General features: G+C 42.8%; 1 protein-coding gene across 1 annotated transcript in view; it reads right to left on the reverse strand.

The window, feature by feature from the left end:
- Positions 1 to 3151: 3151 nt before the first annotated feature.
- Positions 3152 to 22120, reverse strand: part of LOC142956870 (glypican-1-like) — a 57871-nt gene continuing 38902 nt past the window's right edge. Inside the window, exons 3-10 of the mRNA XM_076098635.1 lie at positions 14266 to 14493; positions 13838 to 14001; positions 7398 to 7563; positions 7087 to 7217; positions 4876 to 5001; positions 4455 to 4588; positions 3869 to 4044; positions 3152 to 3360 (exon numbers count right to left, since the gene is read on the reverse strand). Of these exons, the coding sequence (XP_075954750.1) occupies positions 3152 to 3360; positions 3869 to 4044; positions 4455 to 4588; positions 4876 to 5001; positions 7087 to 7217; positions 7398 to 7563; positions 13838 to 14001; positions 14266 to 14493 (1334 nt within the window). The remainder of the gene's footprint in view (positions 3361 to 3868; positions 4045 to 4454; positions 4589 to 4875; positions 5002 to 7086; positions 7218 to 7397; positions 7564 to 13837; positions 14002 to 14265; positions 14494 to 22120) is intronic.

Raw genomic sequence — 22120 nt, forward strand, 5'->3', positions numbered from 1 at the left:
TAAAGCCTTCTTTAAATGGTGGTATAACCAGCTTTGCATTTTTGCCACCTTAATGAATGAGAGCAGGATTGAGGTGCGCAAGCTGATTTGAGATCAGCACTCTGGGCAAATCTGCTCCCCTGCCTCCTCTCACTCACAGGGGCTTTGTTTTTACACTGTTTCACCACAGTTGAACAGGAGACGTCTTGCTGGGCCAGATCTATCTGCATACACACATCCCCCCAATCAATAGTCGTTTCTGGAAGGTGTTGACTCGCGCATCGATCGACCATCTTGTGATGTCTTTGTGCAGACAATGCCATTTATTGGCCTCATAAAAGTGCAGGTTTTATAAAAGGGAGGGGGACTTTGAGCAACAAATTAATGAGATCAAAAGGTGGAAGAGGAGAGAAGGGGGGGGGGGGGGGGGGGGGGGGGGTTGTGCAAATTTCAGCCGATGACATTGTGAGACAGTCATTGAAACTAAAGTTGTGAGTCATAGTCGTCATTGAATTGGAATGTCACCATCACAGTTGGAGTCATTTCTCATTCTTTCCCGGCTTTAATGTGGACTTTCATATCCATTTTCAGATTTTATTCTAGAGGGTCACAAAAAGAAGACCCATGTGGTGCTCTTGCTAATTGTTCTTTGTTCAAAATATGTATCCCCCCCCCCCCCCCACTGGCCCATCTAATATCGTATCTCACTTTCAGAATCGAAAAAATGGACCCCAGCCCTAGACGAAGTGTCAAAGGCAGTCACAGGCAGATTCTTTTTTCACCAGGAACTAACAGAAGGAAAGACACTCGCACACAGACACTAAGCATTCGTTAACTAAGCATGTCAAAAACAGGAAAATATCTCCAAAGTAACATGTCAGGTAACACTCATGACAAGAGCCTCACACATTTTCAGAGCAGTAATTAACCAAGAATCTAACAGATGCGCTTCTCATCCTTTGACAGAGCTGCCAACAACTTAATTGGATCTGCAGTATTATCAACTGTAAGGGGCATGTTTTAATTTGTCATAAAATGAATAAAACCTATATGCACCTAACATTTGATAATACCAGTGTACAACTGAAGCAATTGTGTATGTTAAAAGATGTGTCCATTTACACATATATACAATACTTTGCAACACTGACAAGCAGAGATACCCTCAATCAGATCGGGAGTCATTACGGTGGCAGTTGAAAAATCCCATTTTAGAAAAATGACCTAAATTAATGTTTTATTGCTGTCAGTTGAATCGCACTAAATCAGACAATGCTAGTCCAATATATTTCAATATATTTCATTTCCGTGCCCTCCAAACAATTTATGAAGCCTCCGTCGTCTGACCATCTTTTCCTCTCTCAATCAAAGATAAGTCCACACGTTCACACACACATACATATATATAAGCGTCTTCCCAGCGCCCTGCACACAGCGTTCCTAAATGAGAGCTTTGACATGTCTGTGAATTAAAATGTGGTATGTGTTTCCTCGTCAGGAAAAGCCTTACACTGTGTTCCCACAACATTCCCAGTAAGGTTGACACATAATGAAGCACTGTGTCGTTGTCATATTGGCCTGGCACCACGTAGAAGCACGAGGAAACGCTTACAAAGGTCATTATGACTGATGGGCGGGGAGAAGGGTAGAGGTACTAGGGGTTGGGAATTCAGAGGCACTGATAGAGAAAAGTTGCAGAAAAATGGAAGGCAAATATGGATACGCTATGACGGATGATGAATGAAACAAGTGTTATCGCATACAATGATCCGGCTCTTATAAAATGTTCATACTTAATTGGCTATTTTCTTTCTAGAAAACAGCAAAGAGGAAACAGAAATATGTACACTGCGGTGTCTGCCGTTCAAATAGTAGGACGATACAAAGACGTGCATGGTGTGGCTTTTACCGGGATATGGGTCATTGCTGCGATTAGACAAAAACACATTATATTGCAAGTTGCAATTATGATGCTAATCACAGGAGCACTGGGGCTTTGAAGAGAGCATAAAAAACACATTATGTTTTTGCTCTGCTGTGCACATGAGAAAGAGAAGAAAAAAGAAAAAACCCGGCGCTACATGACAGTGGTGCTTCTGCTTTGTGCTTCTGTGTGCATTTCTGTTCCGCTACACGCTTCTAAAGTCACGAACTGTCAATCCTTTGCTGTGAACGCGATCTTAAACCGACACCCCCCCCATTCCGCATACAGTGCTCTATAGTGGGAAGCTGCTGTCATCTGAGACCTGGCCCGGCCCAGCATGCATTTTGCTTACACCAGACTCTCGAGTTGATCCTACACAGCCAGCAGGGTCTGGAGAGAGAGTGAGATCTGCCCCAGCAGGGGAGGAAGGGGGGGGGGGGGGGGTGGGTATAGGGACGAGTGGATGGATGGAGTGGCGGACGGTGTCATGTTACTCCCACATTAGACGATCATGCCGGTGTGAATGTGATCGCGGCTTTTATTACAGCTTACATGATGAAATGGCAAAAAGTGCTGACGCTCGCATCCTCGCTGTGAGAGAGAGAGTGTGTGTGTGTGTGTGTGTAGGTGTAATCGTATTGTGAAGCTTAATGCATTAAGAGGTCTGCTGGGTCGTGCTGTCCAGATCATCCCCCTTTAAAAGTCATCAATATTGTATTTCATTTTAGTTTGTGGTTTGTGTAGATTGGGGAGTGATTAAACCACTCTGGGGTCTGTTGTGAGTTATTGATAAATAAATGATTCTACTGAACATAAGTGCTGTTTTAAAGGAGTGGAATTACAAATCTTAGTGCCGCTGCAAAGCCCATTCTCCCTCTCCCCATGGTGTCAACACCAACATACTGTTAGCAATATAGTCTTACACATGTTTTAGGTACAGATATAATCTCAGAAAACCCAAACACCAGAAACAAAACATTAGAAGATGCGAAAAGACCAGCTCTAATGGTGTCATAATATAGCAAGAAATAAAAGAAAAGAAAACACTTATGAATACTCGTAAATCCATTTAGTTCTAATCCAAAACCAACACGAAGTCCATCAAAGTGATTTTTTTGTTGTTGTTTCCTTTTACTTATTTAGTTTTGGCAAAGTAACTACCTCCCAACATCTCCTCCCTCCCCTTTCAGACTCTTCCCCGACCTCCATGTCCCAAACTCAGTCCCAGTTGGTAGATTCCTCCGTCAATTATCGCCGGAGCAGCAAAATGAGCAGTGGAAGCAGGTAAATGGTGATGCCGGGGAGGTTCTGGCCGCAGCTGGAGCTTTTTACCTTCTTGTTTTCTGGAGGGCTGGGATAGAATGTGGGTCGGTCGGTGACGGGGACAACAAGGCGCGGGCCACGGGAACACGTATTGTCGGTGCACATGCCGCTTCCTGAACCGCTGACATCATCGCCTATAAGACAGAGGTTAGGACATGAATTTAACGGTTCGACATACATGCAAGTCACAAATGGGGTTGCTTGTGTATTCATAGAATTAACATATTAAGACATCTGCAACACACTCGTAAATATTAAACTACCAGCAAGAAATATGAGGTTCACTGTCCTGGTGCTGGCTCCAGAAAAAGGATGTGCATTTTAACGCCAGCATCACCTTGTGTTACTTGCATTATGTGGTGTGAAATATCATCTCAATAATTCAAAAAGGCACATTGATTTAGGCCATGCATTTTTATACTGAAATCTTATTCCAAACATACTGCTTTTGCCCTTTTGCTGGAGTTTCTACCAGCTAAGATAGAAGTGTGCTGTCTCCTCACATAAACAGAAATAGAGTTACTTCCTACAATCTGCACCTTGTTTAAAAAAAAGCTTCTAATTATCAGAGAGTCATCCGGGATGAAGTTTCCTGTGAATGCTCTTGAGAAACCTCTGAGCTGTGATGGTAAAAGTACTCACTGGTGTCCTGAAAGTCCACATCCTGGCCGTTGAGAGCATTCTTCAGGCGGTGAGTCATGATCTTCAGCTGCATTATCTGTTGGCGTATTGTCATGTCTGGTTTGGTGATGTCGATTTCCACTTCAGGGTTGTTGATCTGGCTGGCAAGGCCGTCACCCATCACCTCAGGAAGGTACCTGGCACACATTAACATTTCATTACACAACGTCTGGAATTTTTGCAGCTTCCCACCACAGTTAATTGGACACAGTGAAACCTTCGCTGAACAGTGGACACTGTGGCCTAGAGGTGGCATTGGCAGGATAAAGGCACATTGATTTTCCTTCATTTCCCATGATTCAGTGGAGTTGCTTTAGACACATCATTTTAAGGGGACCAGAATGACAGCGCCACCTTTGCACCTATACTGTAAAATGCTAGCCGCTAACACAAGAAAAAAGTACTACTCATTCAGCAGTTCAACAGCACCTCACAGTACCCATTATACTGTGCATTAAACGTCACCATTTTGAAAGATATCTTGTCAATTCTTTTACTTTTATATCTTATATTGAAATACATTTCTTCATGGGTTGTTGTGCCTTACCTAGCACGATTCATGCCGTTCCAACACTTATCCTCGGCCCCTGTTCCAGTGGCAACTCTGTCACTGCAGAGAATGCTTGGGAGAGAAACCCAGTACGGCTGCATGTCCCTCAGTCTCGCGGTTACATCAGACACCTTGGGCAGAGCAAATTCGTGAGCTTTTACACTTTGTTCAAAATCACAGCATGGTGGTTCCTCAATAAAATAACTGCAGTGCTCAGTCATATGACTCATCCATCCATCCAAGCATTCATTCTCATCTAATCACCCCATAGTTGTCTTTGTAAAGGTGAAATGAACAGAAAAAAAGGTTTAATTGGCCATGATGAACAATGGCTCTTGCGTCATAAACCGTCACTATGAATGGGCCAGATTAAGGCATCAGAGAGCAACAACAAGGATGCAGACAGGTAAATACTCACCAGTTTGAACATTGTGTTCGAGCTGGTTTCCAGCCTGTCCTCCGCCGTAACCTTCCCTCTCTTCATGTCATCGACTCCCGTGCTGCTGGCTCCTCCCTCTCTGATGTTGCCACACGCCTGGAACAACTGGGGCAAGAGGAAGCGAAGGAAAGACGATTGATGAACAAAATGTGGAGAGAGGATACGCGAGTGGGGGACGAGTTAACAAAAGGGTCGTATGAGGAAATTAAGTTCAGTTTTGACAAAAAATGTTTATACTTTACTCAGCTTTCAAAACACTGCAAGTCCCAAATCAGATCTCTGTGCTTTATCATCTAATTCATCTTCACAGAGTAACTTGAAATGAAAGGCTTCAGAGTTCAGACTCGCTCTATAAAGTTTATTTTCCTTCCGTGTGCAGTTCTTATTGGTGTTGGTGTTAACAAGACTAAAATGTAATGATGCTGAAACCAGCACTGAATAGAAATCTATGAACCCATTCTCTTAGTGCATCAGCACAACAATGTGTTTGTTATATATACACGAGTGCCTTTGAGAATACAAGTCTCTATACCTTTGAAAGCCAACAGCCAACAGCCACCAGCGTACTGGTTATTTGCATGACCCCAAGAGTCAATCACAGCATCGCTGCAGCAGAATGATTCACAGCTCAGGAAGCACTACTTGTCCCTCTGGGGGCTTACAATTTATAAATGGAGCCCAGGGAATACAGAAAGACTCCAGTCAATCTGTCATCCAATCTGGCCTGTTTAGAGGAGCCTCGAGCCTTTGAACCTTCACACATAACTAAAAATTAATCCTGTTTTAAGATTCCCGTCATGTTCGTCAGCATAACTCCTTGGTGTGGTGTTCACAGCAGATTGAAAAATGGACATCAAAACACGGCACTGACTCTGTTAAAACGGAGTAGGTAGCAAACGGACCTCAAACACATTTACTCATGCACAGCGCAGTTTCTGTATTTGGTACGTTTTACGGGGAAAGTACATACAGTAACACTACATATGGCTTTTGATGTCATCAGCTTATGTAAATAGGAGATAATCTGTCCTACGCAGTGTCTACCATAATACCAGACTGTAGACATGAATTGACTTCCACTGGATCAACACAGCACTTTCCCCGAGAGATGAAGATCAGAGGCTGAAGCTGTGTGTGATTACCATATTGAACCAGGTCAGAGGCAGTCCGCCAGGCTATGGCTCACCTCAAGCCTGACAGGCTCTTTCACAGCAAACCAGCACAGAGGAAGCTTTGTCTTTCTTCTCACCATCTACACTGTTTCCCACTTTCACCAAACAACCCAGTCAGACTTTTATTGCTGCCAGTGCCATATAAAAACTGTTGCTCGAACGCCATTAAACAGTGATGTAAACGCTTGGCCTGCAGGATCGGTCGTGACTCACATCCTTTTGTTCTCAACCTAGTATATGAAGCATTGCAACAACAAATGAATGTAGTGGTATGATAGGTGTTAATTACACCATCAAATGAATGCAGCAGATATAGGGTAGCATAGTGAGAGTGGACCCAGTCTCTGAACGGATGGATCGATGGTATCAAAGATTTGTTACTTCCTCACTACTACATCTATTGCTTAGCCGAGCGAAAAGGCTTTCTCTTTAACATTAAATAGTCATGACTAGATAAGCAACAGTCAGCTGATTTGGGTGTGCTTTGAACAGATTTGATTGACAGCCGTGTGGCTTCATAAGTAAACAATGACACAACTGTCATCTCTTTTTGATTCCAATATTGCTAGATTCTGATTGGTGCGTGGAAGTGCGTCACATCACATTTTTTTTCCACCCAAAGAGTCCGACTTACTTCAAACCACTGAGTAAAGCACAGACACAAACACAAAATACAGAAATCTCTCTTGTGCAAAAAATAAAACTGTTCTAACTTTGGCTGAAATTGTGTGTGTGTGTGTGTGTGTTTTTGTCGGACCACCTGGCTCCTAGAAATAGGCAAGAAGCCTTCAGGGTCTTTTAAAATATAGTGCCAACCATTTTATGGATATGTTTGCAAATTTGACTTTGATTTACTTCCCTCAAGCAAGGAAGATCTACCAATATTTACATCTAACTAGAGATGAGAAGTGTCAGTACATGCCATGAAGTTGCCACTGTAGCTGTAACACTGTATGTTCCAACTCTTCATTGAATAAACAGTAAACAGCTGTATGTGTGTTCCAATGTGTGCTCTGACCTTGCTGTTGATGGTCTCTATATTCTCCATCATGGTAGCCATGCCTTCTGATATGCGACCGGGGAGGGACAGGAACATGCTATCGACGCCAAATGTGCCATGAAAGCTTGCAGCCACCTGCATCAGTGTTTCTACAAAGACGGGAAAGTACAGTTAGCGTACAGAAAGTGTGACATGTTTAACATGCTGTACGCTGGCAGAACGATTCCGCTGTATTCATTGCACAAAGTAACATCATGTGTCGGGCGAACCTGAGTGCAAACATATGGCTGAATTGGATGCATGTGTCAATGTGTGTGCGCGGCCCCCACCTGCCAGATGCCTCCACTCGGTGTTGAGGTCGGCCTGGTTGGCCAGACAGCCTTTCATGACGTTGCTGCAGTAGTTGGCACAAGGTCTGGCAGAGGCCATGCCACGGCAGTGGGGACAGTAAGTCATCCTCATCATGGCCCGCATGCACTCCTGACTCAGCTGAACCTGGGGTAGGGCACAGATAAAAATACACATACAGCACCTGGATGAAAAATGTACCTTTTATTAAGCATACATGATCTAATAGTCTAAAAGTTAAAAAAAAACGACAGCAGCTGTTGATCAAACTGTACATTTGACCACTTTCACAGTTAAGAGCCCTGCTGCTACTGTACAGGATAATTAAATATATGATGCACAAAAGCCTTGTATACATAATATTTCTATAGCCAGACAATAACAGTCGCAGAACTGTGGGAGGTCACCTCCCTTTTTTGACCTTTTTCTCAGTTTCTCAGACTTTCATTCAGCAGTTTCCTTGGAAACCACCAGTTTTCTTTCTGTTTCACATGCGATGAAAAGGCCCTGACATTCATACAAGTATTCTCAGTGCCTGACACCATCCTTCCCGCTTCTTCCATTTCACTCTGTATCCCACAAGGCTGTTCTCCCAGCAAAGGGCCCTGGTGCGTGAAAAGTAAAACTGGGTTAATACCAGTAAGCTCTGTTCACAAGAGAGTACAGCTATGCATACAAAACCTCAGGAAGTGTGTGTGTCTGCGTGAGAGAGAGAGAGAGAGAACGAGAGAGAGAGAGAGAGAGAGAGAGAGGGAGGGAAAGGTGGATTGACCCCAGCTACGCATACAAAGCTCCTCTAAGCTGACATCTGGGCCATCTTGATGCTTTTCCTGGAAACAGTTCTTCCAACAGGAAAGTTACAGTTACAACCAGCTTTTAACAAATACACAGTGGGATTCGGACAACAATGGGGATCAGGTGGGAGAACAAATGATAGATACTTTGAACACCCTGCAGACCTGTCAGTAGTTCAGTGAAGATGGTCTGCTCGGCATAAATGGACATAAAAGTGATCACTCTCAGACCACTTTGTGATCCGCACTTTCTCACGCTTTAAATACATTATTTCATCAGTTCTTGTGTTGAAAATGTAATATTTTAAAGTTTCAAACACCTTTCATTGTGTTCTGTTTTTAGTCTATTTTTCTTGGCTGTATTGAATGACTATTTATGGCTGTATAAACCCAATCCCCCCACAAGGATCATTACAATTGAATGTAATCCTATTTGAGCCACATAAGGCAAAAGCAATTTATTTTGACTCTGTTTCAAAATCAAATTAAATCTAAAACCACATTAGAAAAAATATATAATGAGCCAAAATTAGTAAATGGATCTCTGATGTATAAAAGAGATCAATAGAAGTAGGTAATTATTGCCAGTTGCACAAGGAGGACAGTATAAAGTGAAATAAGTGAGACAGAAAAGCAATAACCACATTCCCAGGCTTAATCTCAAATCATGAGTCAGATCCTCAGTCCTGCCCTCCTTTTCTCCCCTCCTCCCATCCTTACCCCACCACTCATTAGCCAGAGTTGAGTCAGACGAATGCTTCTTTGGTGAGGGAGACGAGTGAGGGGTAGGGAGTGTGCAGGGATGAGTGAAGCAAAAGACTGAAAACCAGAGAGATGGGGGGATGTTTAAAAAAAGCTACGAGATTCACCGAGGGCGTTGGCAGGGGAGTAAATAAAAAAACCTAGGATGGTGTTAATGAAATACTTATTAAAGACAGACTGTCATTAATCTTGTTTCTGTTACATCATCCATACAGTATTAATGTCGGGAGTCCCGGGTCGGGCACAACAGACACGAAACAGAATGTAACACTTCCATGGTGCTAATTGGAGGTTGCTGTTGACAACTTCCTCTGTATTCTTGGAGCTGCGGTGCACCCGGCACTGCGAAGGAGGGACCATCAAATTAGAAACAGCAATAAGACTCACATGCCCCAAGGCTGCAACTAAGGATTATTTTCATTATCTCTTAATCGATAAACTGAGAAAGACAAATTATTAAAATGCCCATCTCAATTAGCCAGAGCACAAGGGGCCGTCCTGAAATTATTAAACCAATTGACATGAGATATAAAATAGGAAAAAAGGAGCAAATCCAAATTTTTAAGGAACTGGATGAATCTATCAAGCAAAATTGCCAAAACACGCAGTGTAGATATGTTGCTTGATAAATTGATAAATTGGTTAATCGAGGCTGTTACAGATACATTTTTAGACGATCAACTGAGCAATTGATCAAATAACTGCTTCAACACGTATAGAGGCACATGCACACACATATATACACAGTACACACACACACTCACACACACACTCTCTCTGGCGTGATTTAAATCCTCTCATCCAGCGATATCAAAAGAAAGTTTTATGTTTGAAATATTCTCTTTGATGGTTGCAAGTTCAGCTCATTGCCACGACTGCGTTACATTTTAAACACCCACACCCTTTCTTAACCCTACCCTCGCTTTCACAACATGCTCGCCGCACCTGTCAGTATGTTCTATACTGCTCGTGGCTATCATGCGCCAGGCTCTTCTGTCTCTCTCTCTCTCCCTCCCTCTCTCTGCTTGTCTTTCCTTTATAATTACTAGGGATATATGAGCGACCTCTCCCCCTTGTGTTACAAAGCAAGACAATCCAGACTCCTTGCCTCCAGAGTGAGCCAATGTGGCACGTGGCCTACTTCCTCCACTCCCCTACCTAAGGGAATAAAAAAAGTCTGGAAAAAGTTAAGGACACAGCAACTGGTGCTGCTCGGAGCGAAGCAAGGGAAGAATTAATACCGAACCAGAAAGAAAGACTGCATCTTACAGTCATCCATCAAATGATTCCGTTGTTCCGCGCATCTTTCCATCGCTAAAACAACTAAAACATGGCAGGGAATCATGTTGTGTTTCTGCTGAGTTTGTACCAAACACAGACGCTTCCTCGGGAGACAAGGGAAGCAATTAATAGCAAAAGTAATTTTATTCTATCCAGCTTCACACTCCCTGAGCAGTGTGTGGTAAACATCCTCAGTCGCTGGTCCCTTTAAGTGGCGATAGATACATAGCTAAAAATAGGAGCGGTTGTCTCGTTAGGGCCCAATCAATCGAAGGTAGAATTACAGCGGAAAGGAGGGGAAAGCTAAGCTCCAAATTAGTGTACCAAGCTATTCACAGTGAAAGGAGACAGAGGACAGTGCAGGGCACAGCTCTGGCAAATATCAACAGAAATGTTTCAGCACAATTTACTAGGTACGAGCAGAAGAATAGGGACAAGAGAGGACGCTGGAGTTTGTCACAGTCTTTTTTTCCTCTCTCACTACTTCTCACTGTCTCATTTGTTCGCATCACAGCACAGTGCTGTTCCAATCTGAATAAGTACAGCGCGGTGCTGATTATGTGCTGGGGGAAGACAAGCAACACAGACTGACACACAAATTATGAATTTGAAACTGAGCAGTTGGTTGGAGTCTGAACTTGTTTGAGTCAAATTGCACCAACAGGCCTTGACTTGACTCAAAGAACAATTAGCCATTCTGTCTCATTGCACAGTTCAATGGTCCTTACTTGGAAATTCCCATTAACAGAGATTTTCCAAGTGTGTCCATAGCGACTACTCTCTTGATACAGTGTGCTCTTGCCTTCCCTCTTAAGGCTTTCGATGAGTGTGTGCCCAGCCCATGACCTTATTCTGAGTGGCAGCGCTCCGGTGCCCTGGTATTAGCGCAGGGATGACATTTTGTAATTTTGTAAAAGCTGTGCTAATTATGAACACGTATCCCCGAGCCAGCCTTGTTAAATTGAACACATCGCTCACTGTCCTTCAGCACCAACAAAATGGCATCAGTCAGGAAATGTGTATCGAGAAGTAGCCACACAGGGGAAATGTTCATCACCGTTGGAGGGAAATGAGGGCATGATGAGGTATGTGTGTGTGTGTGTGTGTGTGTGTGTGTGTGTGTGTGTGTGTGTTTCCGTAACATTATGCCCTTGCATGCACATCTACTTCAGTGTGAGCATGAGTGTTTGTCCAAGAGAGCTGCTTATCAGTTGCAGAGATCATAAGCTATTCTGGCTGGTCCAAGGGTACACAAATCATGAGCAGCAATTCCAACACAGCATGCTGCCCATGCTAATTGCGATCCTTACTTCCCTGTCTGCTGGCTCGAGTCAAAGTTAAGTAGTAACTGTGTGTAGCTCCGTTAGACTAGCGGCATCCCTTAGCTCCGGGTCAGGCAGTTTTAGTTGTCACTGTCACTCTCTGAGTCTAATTATTCACCAGCGAATTCCTGCTACGCCAGACTAGTTGTGCTCATGGTTATTCCTGACTTTACTCCCCTGTGGCTGCGGATGGGCTACTGCTGCCAGCAGCCACTTAATTGACACATCCTCTGGTCCCTTTGTGTAGGTGTGAGACCTTGTACCTATTTTCTGGGCCAGAGATAGACAGAAAGAGAGAGCGAGAGAGAGAGAGAGAGAGATATGCCATAGGCCAGGCTGTCTCACTCTGATGCAAGCAAACAGTACAGTCTGTGCCACCCACAGTGCTAGTCTGAACACATATAAGCGTGAAAGGGAGAAGGATCATATACAGTCTTTCTTCGACATGCGTGTGGCTTTGTAGTCATGTAGTAGCACCACAACCGATAATGTCATTATTTATTTATTTATATTCTCCTGATCTTTGTCTCTTCATGCTCACACACAGTCTGACCTTGTGATATTGTCTTCAGATAATACTGTAATATTCATCTCTGAAGCAGCATTGTTTTCTTAAAGAATGAGTATATTTCTCATGGGGCCACTGCTCTCAGCATCCTGCTTGCCAAGTGTCTGACGGGAGATATTTTTCAGCGGTGCATCAGTATTGGCCACCTCCCTTTCAGGAGCTGACATTATTTCTCAGTCTTGCTCTGATCTTAACCTCAGTCTTGTCTTATACACAGAGGGGACCGTTTCTCTTGGGAGGTATTTAACCCTCCCCACGGCCCAGGGAGACATTTTTCAGCGTGGAGCTGACATTAACTGTTGTTGCAGGGGCTGATTGTCTGAGCCGGGGGCCATACTTTATGGAGCCTCTCGTTTCCACCAACATTGATCTGCCACTGCTTTATACTATCTGCACGGACTGGTAAAAACCTGCCTGTGTGTATGTGTGTGTGCGTGTGTTTGGGTGTTCACATAAAGAAGGGGCAATGGTGTTCACCAACAAGAGATGAATACAGACCCCTCAACACCAATGTTGAATACCAATGAACAAGTGGTGGGAGCAGAGAACATTAACTTTCCGGCAGATTAGACACCAGGAAAAAAGTTTGCGAGGCAATTAGACACTTTTATCAAAAAAAAAAGAATTTGGTCTATAATTTTAACCCATAAGGACCCACGGTGTCACAGACATTTTAAATATCCTGTAAAGTTTCTTATACAATTGTATCCATGATTTTAACCCTTGAAGTCCAGTCCCTAAGTGACACATATGGAACATCCTGGTGAAGTCATGTGACAGTGAGTTAATTGGTGTACCAATGACATCACTTCCAAAATGGCTGCCTGGCTGGTCAGCAAATTTGGCAGAACTAGCTAATTTCAAAAAGCTTATTTTTGTTGCTTAAGGTAAGTTTCAACACATTTAACAATTCTGATGCTTTCATAACATGTCCTACATTACATCTAAACTGTTCTAACCATATTTCACAAACAAATGTATCAAACTGTAAAAGTTAAGAAAATATTGTTGTGACAGATATGTCACAATAAGAAAAATATTAATTAGCTGATCAATTGATTTAACTGATTCAGTTATTTGTAATTAAAATATGTTCTTTTGTTGAATTCAAAAGACATTTAATAAAAATAAATGTCAAATTGATGAAATTATTAGTCAGTAAATAAAACACACAAACAAACTACATTTAACTATCCTATTTTGGTCCTATTTCAAATTAATTGAAATGTTTCTTTTGCAGTGTGGTCTAGAATAAACGATACAGTGTCATCCAAGGAGAAGACATTTTTTGTCTTGTAAAACAAATCTTTTTGGTTAAATCTAACCATAAAAGTTATAATTTTGATATGTGTTGTGTTTATGCAAATAAAAAGGCTTTGTTACCAAGCAAAAAAAAAATCCAAGTTGGTTGATTTTAAATGAGGAAAACATCTATACGTAAACGCCCAGTGTGACATATATGTAACATTTCAGATCTTTAGCACTAGGGGGTAGCATTTAAAAAATATTTTCAGAAATATGTTCCATGTGGTCCATTTAGTCTGTTTTATATCCCCTATAATTTTCCTTTAAGGAAAAGTGGGCTTGGGTTCTTCTGGGTTAAGGGAAGGAAAACTAACTGCGGTCACTGGACGGAGGGGATACCATTCAAAATGAAAAGGGGAGAAAATGGGAGAGTAAGCCTTGGGTTTTACCTGGGACACTTTGCGCACCACGTCCCCACTGACCGCCAGTCCCTGAACAAAGGAGCGTGCTGCCACAAATGTGCGCGTGACCATCGTCTTCATCACACGGGGTGTTTCTCCGAAGGGCCGTAGTGTCTCTATCTGCTTGGACACACACTCCAGGTACTCCTCACCTGCAAGCAGCATACACATCCATTAACATCGTCATCGAAGTAGAGAAGACATCTAAAGATTGTGCTTAAATGGAATATAAAGTCATCTCAAAAATCTTTACGAGGTCAAGAAATAGGATATTATCATTAACAGTCAGAGCCATGCCAAACGTTCTGCTCTTTATCTTATATACCTTATATTTGTACTGGTCTCAGGCAATAAACCTGTGTTATGAAGCAGTGCTTGGTTGTTAGTTGGTGTTCTACAGAAAAGCTGGTTTGTACCTATGTAATACTGCTTGTTTGCCTGGAAGAAGAGCTTCTCCAGCAGCTTGGCCCAGAATTCGTTCAGCACCTCCTCCAGGTTGACATGGGAGCCTCGGTAGTACTGCCTCAAATCCGTGTACAGGTCAGAGAAGACCTGGGAATTCTGGAAGTATACTAAGCCCCAATTTGCAGTGAAAGTCTCCTGTAGACTATTCGCAGAGCGGTTCAGCATCTCCAGGAAGTAACCTAAAAACAAATATACACAGTTTATGGTTTAAAACTCATGTTTACACTTTCGGCAACCACACACTGGGCAATGTTATTTTTGTTCTGCGCCATATTTATTCCTCTTTCCATTTTCATTCTGACCCACTGTACATGTAGTGTGTGCTGTTCAATATAGAGTTATTAACGAAGATGTGTCGGCCTTTCAGGGCTATAAAGCTGTCGGGAATATTCCCAGAAAACGATTGTTTTTTTACACAATTTCCCTCTTATTCTTAACGCCTTGTGCTGCATATCAACACTTGCCTCGTACTGTCAGTGAACCTAAAGCTGAAGTATGTGTGAGTGTACCTCTAGGGGATGTCAGAGAATTGACAGCGCTTCATGGTGCAGTATATACTGCTCCGAGTGAGGATTCAGAGATATAGGGTTCAGACAGAGCTAGGCAGGCAGACAGACAGACAAGCAGGAAGGCAGACTGTCAGCTTTGGGGAAAAAAAAAAAAAGATGAAGAAAGTTGAAGTCAGACTGAGACAAGAACCAAAAGAGTAAATGGAAACAGGAACGTAAACTGCAAATCCAAACCTTATACTAATGTTTTGTCCCGATCATTTACATTCATGAGGGAGACAGGATATTACACACATCTAATGCAATAGGATACAACTCCACTAATATCTACAGCCTCAAAAAAAAGAAAACAGTGTCTACAGTGCAGAAATTGAACATTTTAAGGTTAAGAAACTTTATTTGATTGCATTAGATTGCAGTTAAAACTGGTGATTCACCAGTGGTTGAGTTTCCGTCAAGGTGCATACACTCACACATCGAGTTTGTTTTCACGAATCCCAGCTATTCTGTGGCCAGTGGCATAAACATGTTTCCATCCGTCTTGTGTGTAAACAATGTTTATAAATGAGGCCCGTGTTCTGCCAAGTGTGTGGCAGCAACAACAACACTGTCCCCGAACCATCCATCCATTCAGAGCCAACATTTGCTCTGCATCTCCACGTACACAATGGGTTCAAACCAGGTGCATGCGTGTGTGTGTGTTTGTCTGTCTGTGTGTGTATACGTGTGCGTTTGTGCTGCGGGGAGATGGGAAGCTGGAGTGTGCGGCAGTGTTTACTTTGTAGGTGTCTTATCTCTGCGTGCCACCACCCCTGATAGGGAGGAGACGTGGAAAGGAGTGAGGTTGTGGCCTCCACAGGGGACACCTCGCCTGGAGCATATTCCCCTAACGAAGCGTTTTTTAAAGACATCATAACACACACAAGCATCCCCCCCCCCCCCCCCCCACACACACACACACACACAATCCAGCATATTTAAATAAATACAAACACACCCCGTCTTCTAACAGTTTCCCTGACGACAACATATGGAAAAACCAAGCCGAGTTATACAGGAGCAGAAACTCCAACACCCACATGCGCAGGGCCTGAAGACATTCACAGCACTTAAGTTACATAACATTTTAATATGCTAAGCTCATCCTGACCCATCTGCGTGGCATTATCTAAGCAGTGGCCTTGTTGGATATCTCTGTTCCGCTTCCCCACTCATGAATAAACACCAGCCGGCCTGCTTCACCGCTGCTGTTATTTGCTGCTTTCTTCTGGCATTTTCATAGACTCCGAGCTAAAAGGTCTACTTTCATTGAGCCTTTGATTTGAAAAAATGTGTTTATCTATGAGTTATATTCAACTTTGTTTTGGTTTGAAAAGCTTTACCCCCTGACACATCGGTTCAAGTTCCTTTCTCCTACAATCACAACTGCCCTTTGACGTTTCCCTCAGTTGGGTTCATGCCCAGAACAACATCAGTGTACATTATTTCTAAACCAGAGTCATGGTGATGTGTCAGTTTAATGCACTCAATGTACAATGAGCTCTGGGCATAAATGTTTGCCTCTAAGGGGTTCAAAAATATCTCTACGAATCGAATTAAAAGGCCTTTCATATTAAATATTGGCGCTTTTTGGGCTTTTGCTGTATTAAGCTGACAACCTGTGACTGCTCTTCCTCCCTGGTGTGATATAGGCAAATCATCATTTCATTTTTCAAGTTTAGGATTGTATTTTGATGATATGTGGCCGTTTTATTGTGTTACTGAATGTCTAAATTATATGTTAAAACACTGGAATAAACAAACCAAACCAAGTAACTATTTCCTACTGTAATGTGACACAAATGGTGGGGGACCAGGTTCAAAGTGTGTGTTATATATTCTTTATAAATAAATAAGAATAAAGCAAAACAAGTCCATTTTGTAAAAGGCAGAAACGGCTGATGTAAATGTTTTAAACATGATAGAGAAATCCTCCTCAGTAAGCTCCTCATAGCTATAAACCTCAGAGTGCACAGCAAATGGCAACTTAATGAATGGTGTTGTATAGCCTACGTCTTTGTGTGTGACGTCAATTGTTTCTTAGATTAAGTTGCTTGCTGAGATAAATGCTCCTGACATGAAGCAGCCGTACGTCCAGAGTTTGTTTAGCAGCAATACTTCCAAGCTGGATGACACATCATTCCCCTGTTTCCTGACCTTCTGTCACTCAAACTATCTGGAGTCACAGCTCTGGGCCAGCCTCAAAGTACCAGGAGAGCTGCATTTATGAAGCACACGCATTTGTGCAAGCCAACACACAAAAACATACTTCCAGGAGTCAGCAGAAAAGCACATGCATTGCACACACATGTGCACAGAGAAACCAACTTCAAAGTGACAGCACACAGACGCACGGGGATCACAGACCCTCACACAAACACACACACACACACACACACACACACACACACACACACATACTATACAGGGTACACAGTGGCAGTCAGACAGACAGACAGACGGGGAGCTGCTGTGACTGGTGCAGCTTTGCTTTTAATCCCCATTAGAATTCATTCCTGCTGTGTACTGTCAGCCAGACTGTAAAAATGCCTAAAGTCTGGTTTACCAAAATGACTTTCAGCAGAAATAGTTTTATTTTTATTAAATGATTTATCCTCATTTCTGTTTACTATCTTTACGTGGTTGGGGCATATTTTTAAGCACTCTGGGATCACCACACGTGGAGGTCAGATCTTGGTAAATGGTATCATGCTGTCCAGTTCTCCTCTGCCCTTCAGCTCAGGTGATTAATGATTGTCATTACTATGACACAAAGCCCCCTTGTCCACGTGTGTGTGCATGAGCTTTTGTGCGTGGGGATGACCTTTCTCATTCTTCATCTGCTTGTGTCTATACGGGGAGCTACAAGCTCATCCCTTCCCTCACCCCTCCTTCCTTTTAATCTCTCCAGCAATCTTCTATGAACCCATGAAGCCTAACCTCCACCTTCGCTCCCCCAGCGTCTGCTCTCCAGGGGAGGAGCCATGTGGGAGAGGAAGCCTTATTGCTTGTATTGGTGTGTTTGCACTACCTTTCAGTGTAGTAGTCACAAGCACACTTAATCGCTCCTCAATGTATACATTTAAAGTCATAACTAAACCTTAATATAAGGGATGTCTGCTAGTTGTGAGGATAGATAGGACATCCTCTGTGTCCATCAAACTGATTCCAATAGTCAACAGAGTAGAACTGGGCTATAATTCACTATTGTCCTGTCACAAGTTTATTGTGACACTATAATCTAGAATCGTTAAAGAAAGCTGTGTTCAAAAACGAGCAAAATGCGCTCCTGAGTTTGGTCTGATGTAATGCATTAGAGTGGAACAAAAAAATCATTGTTTTGCACATCAGTTTGAGTGTTTTCTTTGCACCTGATTGGCAATATTGTGTCATATGTAAATATTGGAGAATATCCTTTTAATATCGTGAAAATACTTCAGGCTTTTTGCTCAGCTGCTTAACAGAGACCAACCACATTGACTGCATACTCTCATAATTACCAGCAGTTTCTTTCTTTAATGTGACGGTAGATTAGGACAAATCTGTCTCGCCACCCTCTCCCTCTATCACATTCTGCCTTTCCCTCTTTCTCTTCTCTCACACACTTAGAATAAGCCAAGTCAAGCATGTGTGTCTTAATGACTTTCTTCCTGCGGTGAGAGGAGAGTTAATGATTTCATTTGTAATCACTTTGAGCTTCACATCCAGGCCACCTTGACATGTCAGAGGCTTATTTCAACTCGATTCCTACGTCCACTTATCCCACTGCCTCTTTACCTCATTAAACACACATATTTAAGTGTACACACAAACCCTCACAGACCTTGGAGATACTCTAGTACTCCACCGTCTTTTACCCTCTCTTGGTCTTATGTCAATCAATACGGTGCTTTAAAGCAGATAAGTCGCTTCTACCTCCACGTGCCCTCTGTCTCTCTGGTGTCTCTCCATCTTCAGTCCTCCCCCCCTCGCTCTGTCTCCCGTGTCAAGTCGTGTTATTGACAAGAGATTCGGAGTAACACAGAGGTAGCATTGATGTTCCTCCAGCTGCCAATCACTCTTGCTGAGGGCTTGGACTGATCCCGAGTTACTTTCTCACACAAAGGTATTAACTGGCCGAGGCTTGTGCTACTCATTCCAGGATAATCCAGATTCAGGGTTCTCATACAGAGGGCTTAGCGGGTCTGGCCACATTTGCCACTGTCTACTAAAGTTGCAACTAACACCAGCTGATTGAATAATCTGATGTAATACGGGTTGGTGATTAAGCAATCACAGGCTGACAAGAAATCCCTGAATCTCTGAGTACTTTCTAGTTTAACAATTTAGCCCGCCTAACTCTCTGATCTCCCGAGAACCATTTCGTTTTTGTTTCCTCCAAATTGGCAGTTAGCATTATCTTGCATGTGCAGGAAATGTTTCAAAGCACACGGGACCATGTGCTGGAGGACTGAAAAAAACTTTGTAAAATATACAATCCAAATTCTGGGAAAAGCTAGGTTTTTTTGCAGGATAATTCCCACACATTAAAAATGGAGGGACAATGAAAGTAGATACATGTAGAGTGATTTTGACACTGATGCTTAAGCATACTGAGGATTCATACACTTACTAACCTACAATTAATGACCTTATGTAGAAAACTAGCTGAGAAACATGTCAGCTCAACGGAGTTTTGGCAGTGCGCCCGAGACTGACATGGGAGGATTAGATAGAGAAGGAAGATTAGTGAACGAATGAGAGGGAGTAAGACAGGAAAAAGCAGCAATTGTATATCTCTTTCATATCTGACAGCCATAATTCTATTTGTCCATTTTGCAAGTGCTGAATGATCATATTAGCCGGTTGGTTCTTTGGCAGGGAGGAGCGAGGCAGAGAGACAGAGAGCAAAAGATGAGACACATGCCAAGAGGAGGAGGAGAAAAACAGGTGTCATTGGTGCATGAAAAAATAAAACTAGAAAGTACTCAGAGAGCACGTACCAAGCCTGTACACTGCTCTAAATTTGTTTTTTTCTATTTTAAGCTGCATCTTGATCTGATCTGCATCAAAATACACAATCATGTTGATTCTCTGTTGGCTGCCATGACTTTTGGGGAATATCCAAATCCTGTCTGGGAATATCAGGCGTTTGTACAAGAATGAATTGTGCAACATTCGCGTGACTCAGACTCAGGACGTCTGAGTTACAGCCATTTAACTTCATCATGTTGCCACCTGTAAGCTAAATGCCATCACGTTTTTCCGGTTGGCTTGAACTGACAACTGCACTTGGTATAAAGTACACGATGTATTCAAGAGGCATTTCGGTCCATGCATGAATTGTATAACTGGTGTAACGGTTTGGCATAAAAATGACAATTGCTGAAAATACTTTTTTGCCTAAACAGATGTAACCAATATAAATATAACTCTTCAAGCAAGGGATCCTGTTTCCATAGCATCCCTCATGGTTAAGGATTTATCAATCAAAATTTGATCTGTTTTATAAATGGCTATTATAACTACTTTCCCAAAAAACAATCTGAAACATATCCTGTACATTTGAAGTAACTTGATCTTCTAGAGAAGGACAGAAAGGGAGACTGGCAGAGCTGTAATATTGCAGGCACAGCAAGGCTCGTCTGTACTCTGTATCCCACCCATTGTCTCTTCAGCAGGCCCCACATGCTTTTGTGATCTCTACTTGTTCTACCAGAACCACTCCCCATCCACAAGTACCCAGGATCCTCAGCCTTTCCCTTTGTTAGTTCCCCCACCTGTGCAAGGACAATGAAAAAAAGTAAGCACAACAGGGCACAAAACAAATACTGCTGTCCTGGGCGCCCTGAATGTACAAAAGATGATATGGGAGCAGTCAGACTGTTTATGTGTCAGTCTGACTCTCCATCAATAACAACACTTATCACACACATCGCAGTGCCCCAAGAACACTGCAAGCCCCTTAGCCAGCATTTAGATGCTATTAAAAGCTCACTCATAATAAACACGCCGACACATCACATAATGCATGTCATTTATCAACAGGCTCTCTGTGGAAGCTTTTATTCCACTCTCTCTCCTCTGACTTTCCCTTGCTAGCAGTATGCACCATTTACCCATGCCCGTTTTATTTTCTATCCATCTGGTTCTCTTTTTCAGCTGCTTGTTTCCTCCCAAACTCCATACTGTGCCTTACCCTCACTATCATTTGGTTCTCTTTTTCCCTCGTCTTACTTTCCACTGCTAACCATCCGTTCTAACACCGAATTCCTCTTTCCTTTTTCCCGCCGTCTTGTTTTTTTCTCTCTTTCATTTCATCCTTCCGAGGCACCATCGCTCCCGGTGAGTAATGTGTTTGGCATAATTAGGCCAGTGTACTCCAGGTCCCTGCCGACGTGATTTGCATGAAGATAAAATGAGCCAATCAAGCACCACAATGGGAGCAGATGTCCTTGTCCCTCATGACATCATCAGAGGTGACCCTGAAAGCAGGGAATTAGAGGATGGGTGGCGGGAGGTGGGAGTGAATCAAATCTGTTGCTTAGTTGTAGGAATACTGCAGCACAGACTGTGCCACCAGTGTCCAATCTAAGTAAGCATGGGTTTAGTGATGTGGACGGGAAAGGAAAACAAACCGGCCTACATTTGGTTGAAAACAATCAGTATTGGGTACAACTAGCTAAAACTAAAACCACAGTATAAATTTCCACGTTCGTGAGTACGCAAAGGTCCGCTAGGATCTGCCTGATGCAAATTTCGTCATCAGCGGTTGTGTCGTCAGGCTCTGTGCGGACATCCGCTTACCGCCAACGTGTCGTGACCACTACGCTATACGAGTGGCAGCGTTGGGATCTACTGAGCATGTAGTGGGCAGCATAAACTGAACTACTATGCGACTGTGGTGTCTGCAGCTGTACGGGTATGGGTCCCTTTGAGAGTATAACCGTGTTTTAAATGCGATCAAATACAACAGCCCGCAATTAGTCTCGCCTTATAGCGGTATAAAGGTCGTCCTTTTGGTGGCTGTAGTTTGTGGTGCTGTTAAATTGTTCTGCCTTGCTCTGAGAGGTGTTTCTAAAATGTTGTCCATGCCATATGTAGACTTCAGTGTATCGGATCTCAACTACATATTGAAATGTAGTCATCAAATGCATGGCTTTTCACTTGAAAATGACCAAATTGTTCTTATATGGATTGCATTACAGTGTTTTCTCTGTATCAGAACTCCCGATGAGCTGCCAGACTATTCACTGAAAAGAATACAGCAGGCTGCCGC

Source organism: Anarhichas minor, unplaced genomic scaffold (assembly GCF_050575085.1).
Source record: "Anarhichas minor isolate MPS153535 unplaced genomic scaffold, ASM5057508v1 ptg000024l, whole genome shotgun sequence".
NCBI classification, from domain to species: Eukaryota; Metazoa; Chordata; class Actinopteri; order Perciformes; family Anarhichadidae; genus Anarhichas; species Anarhichas minor.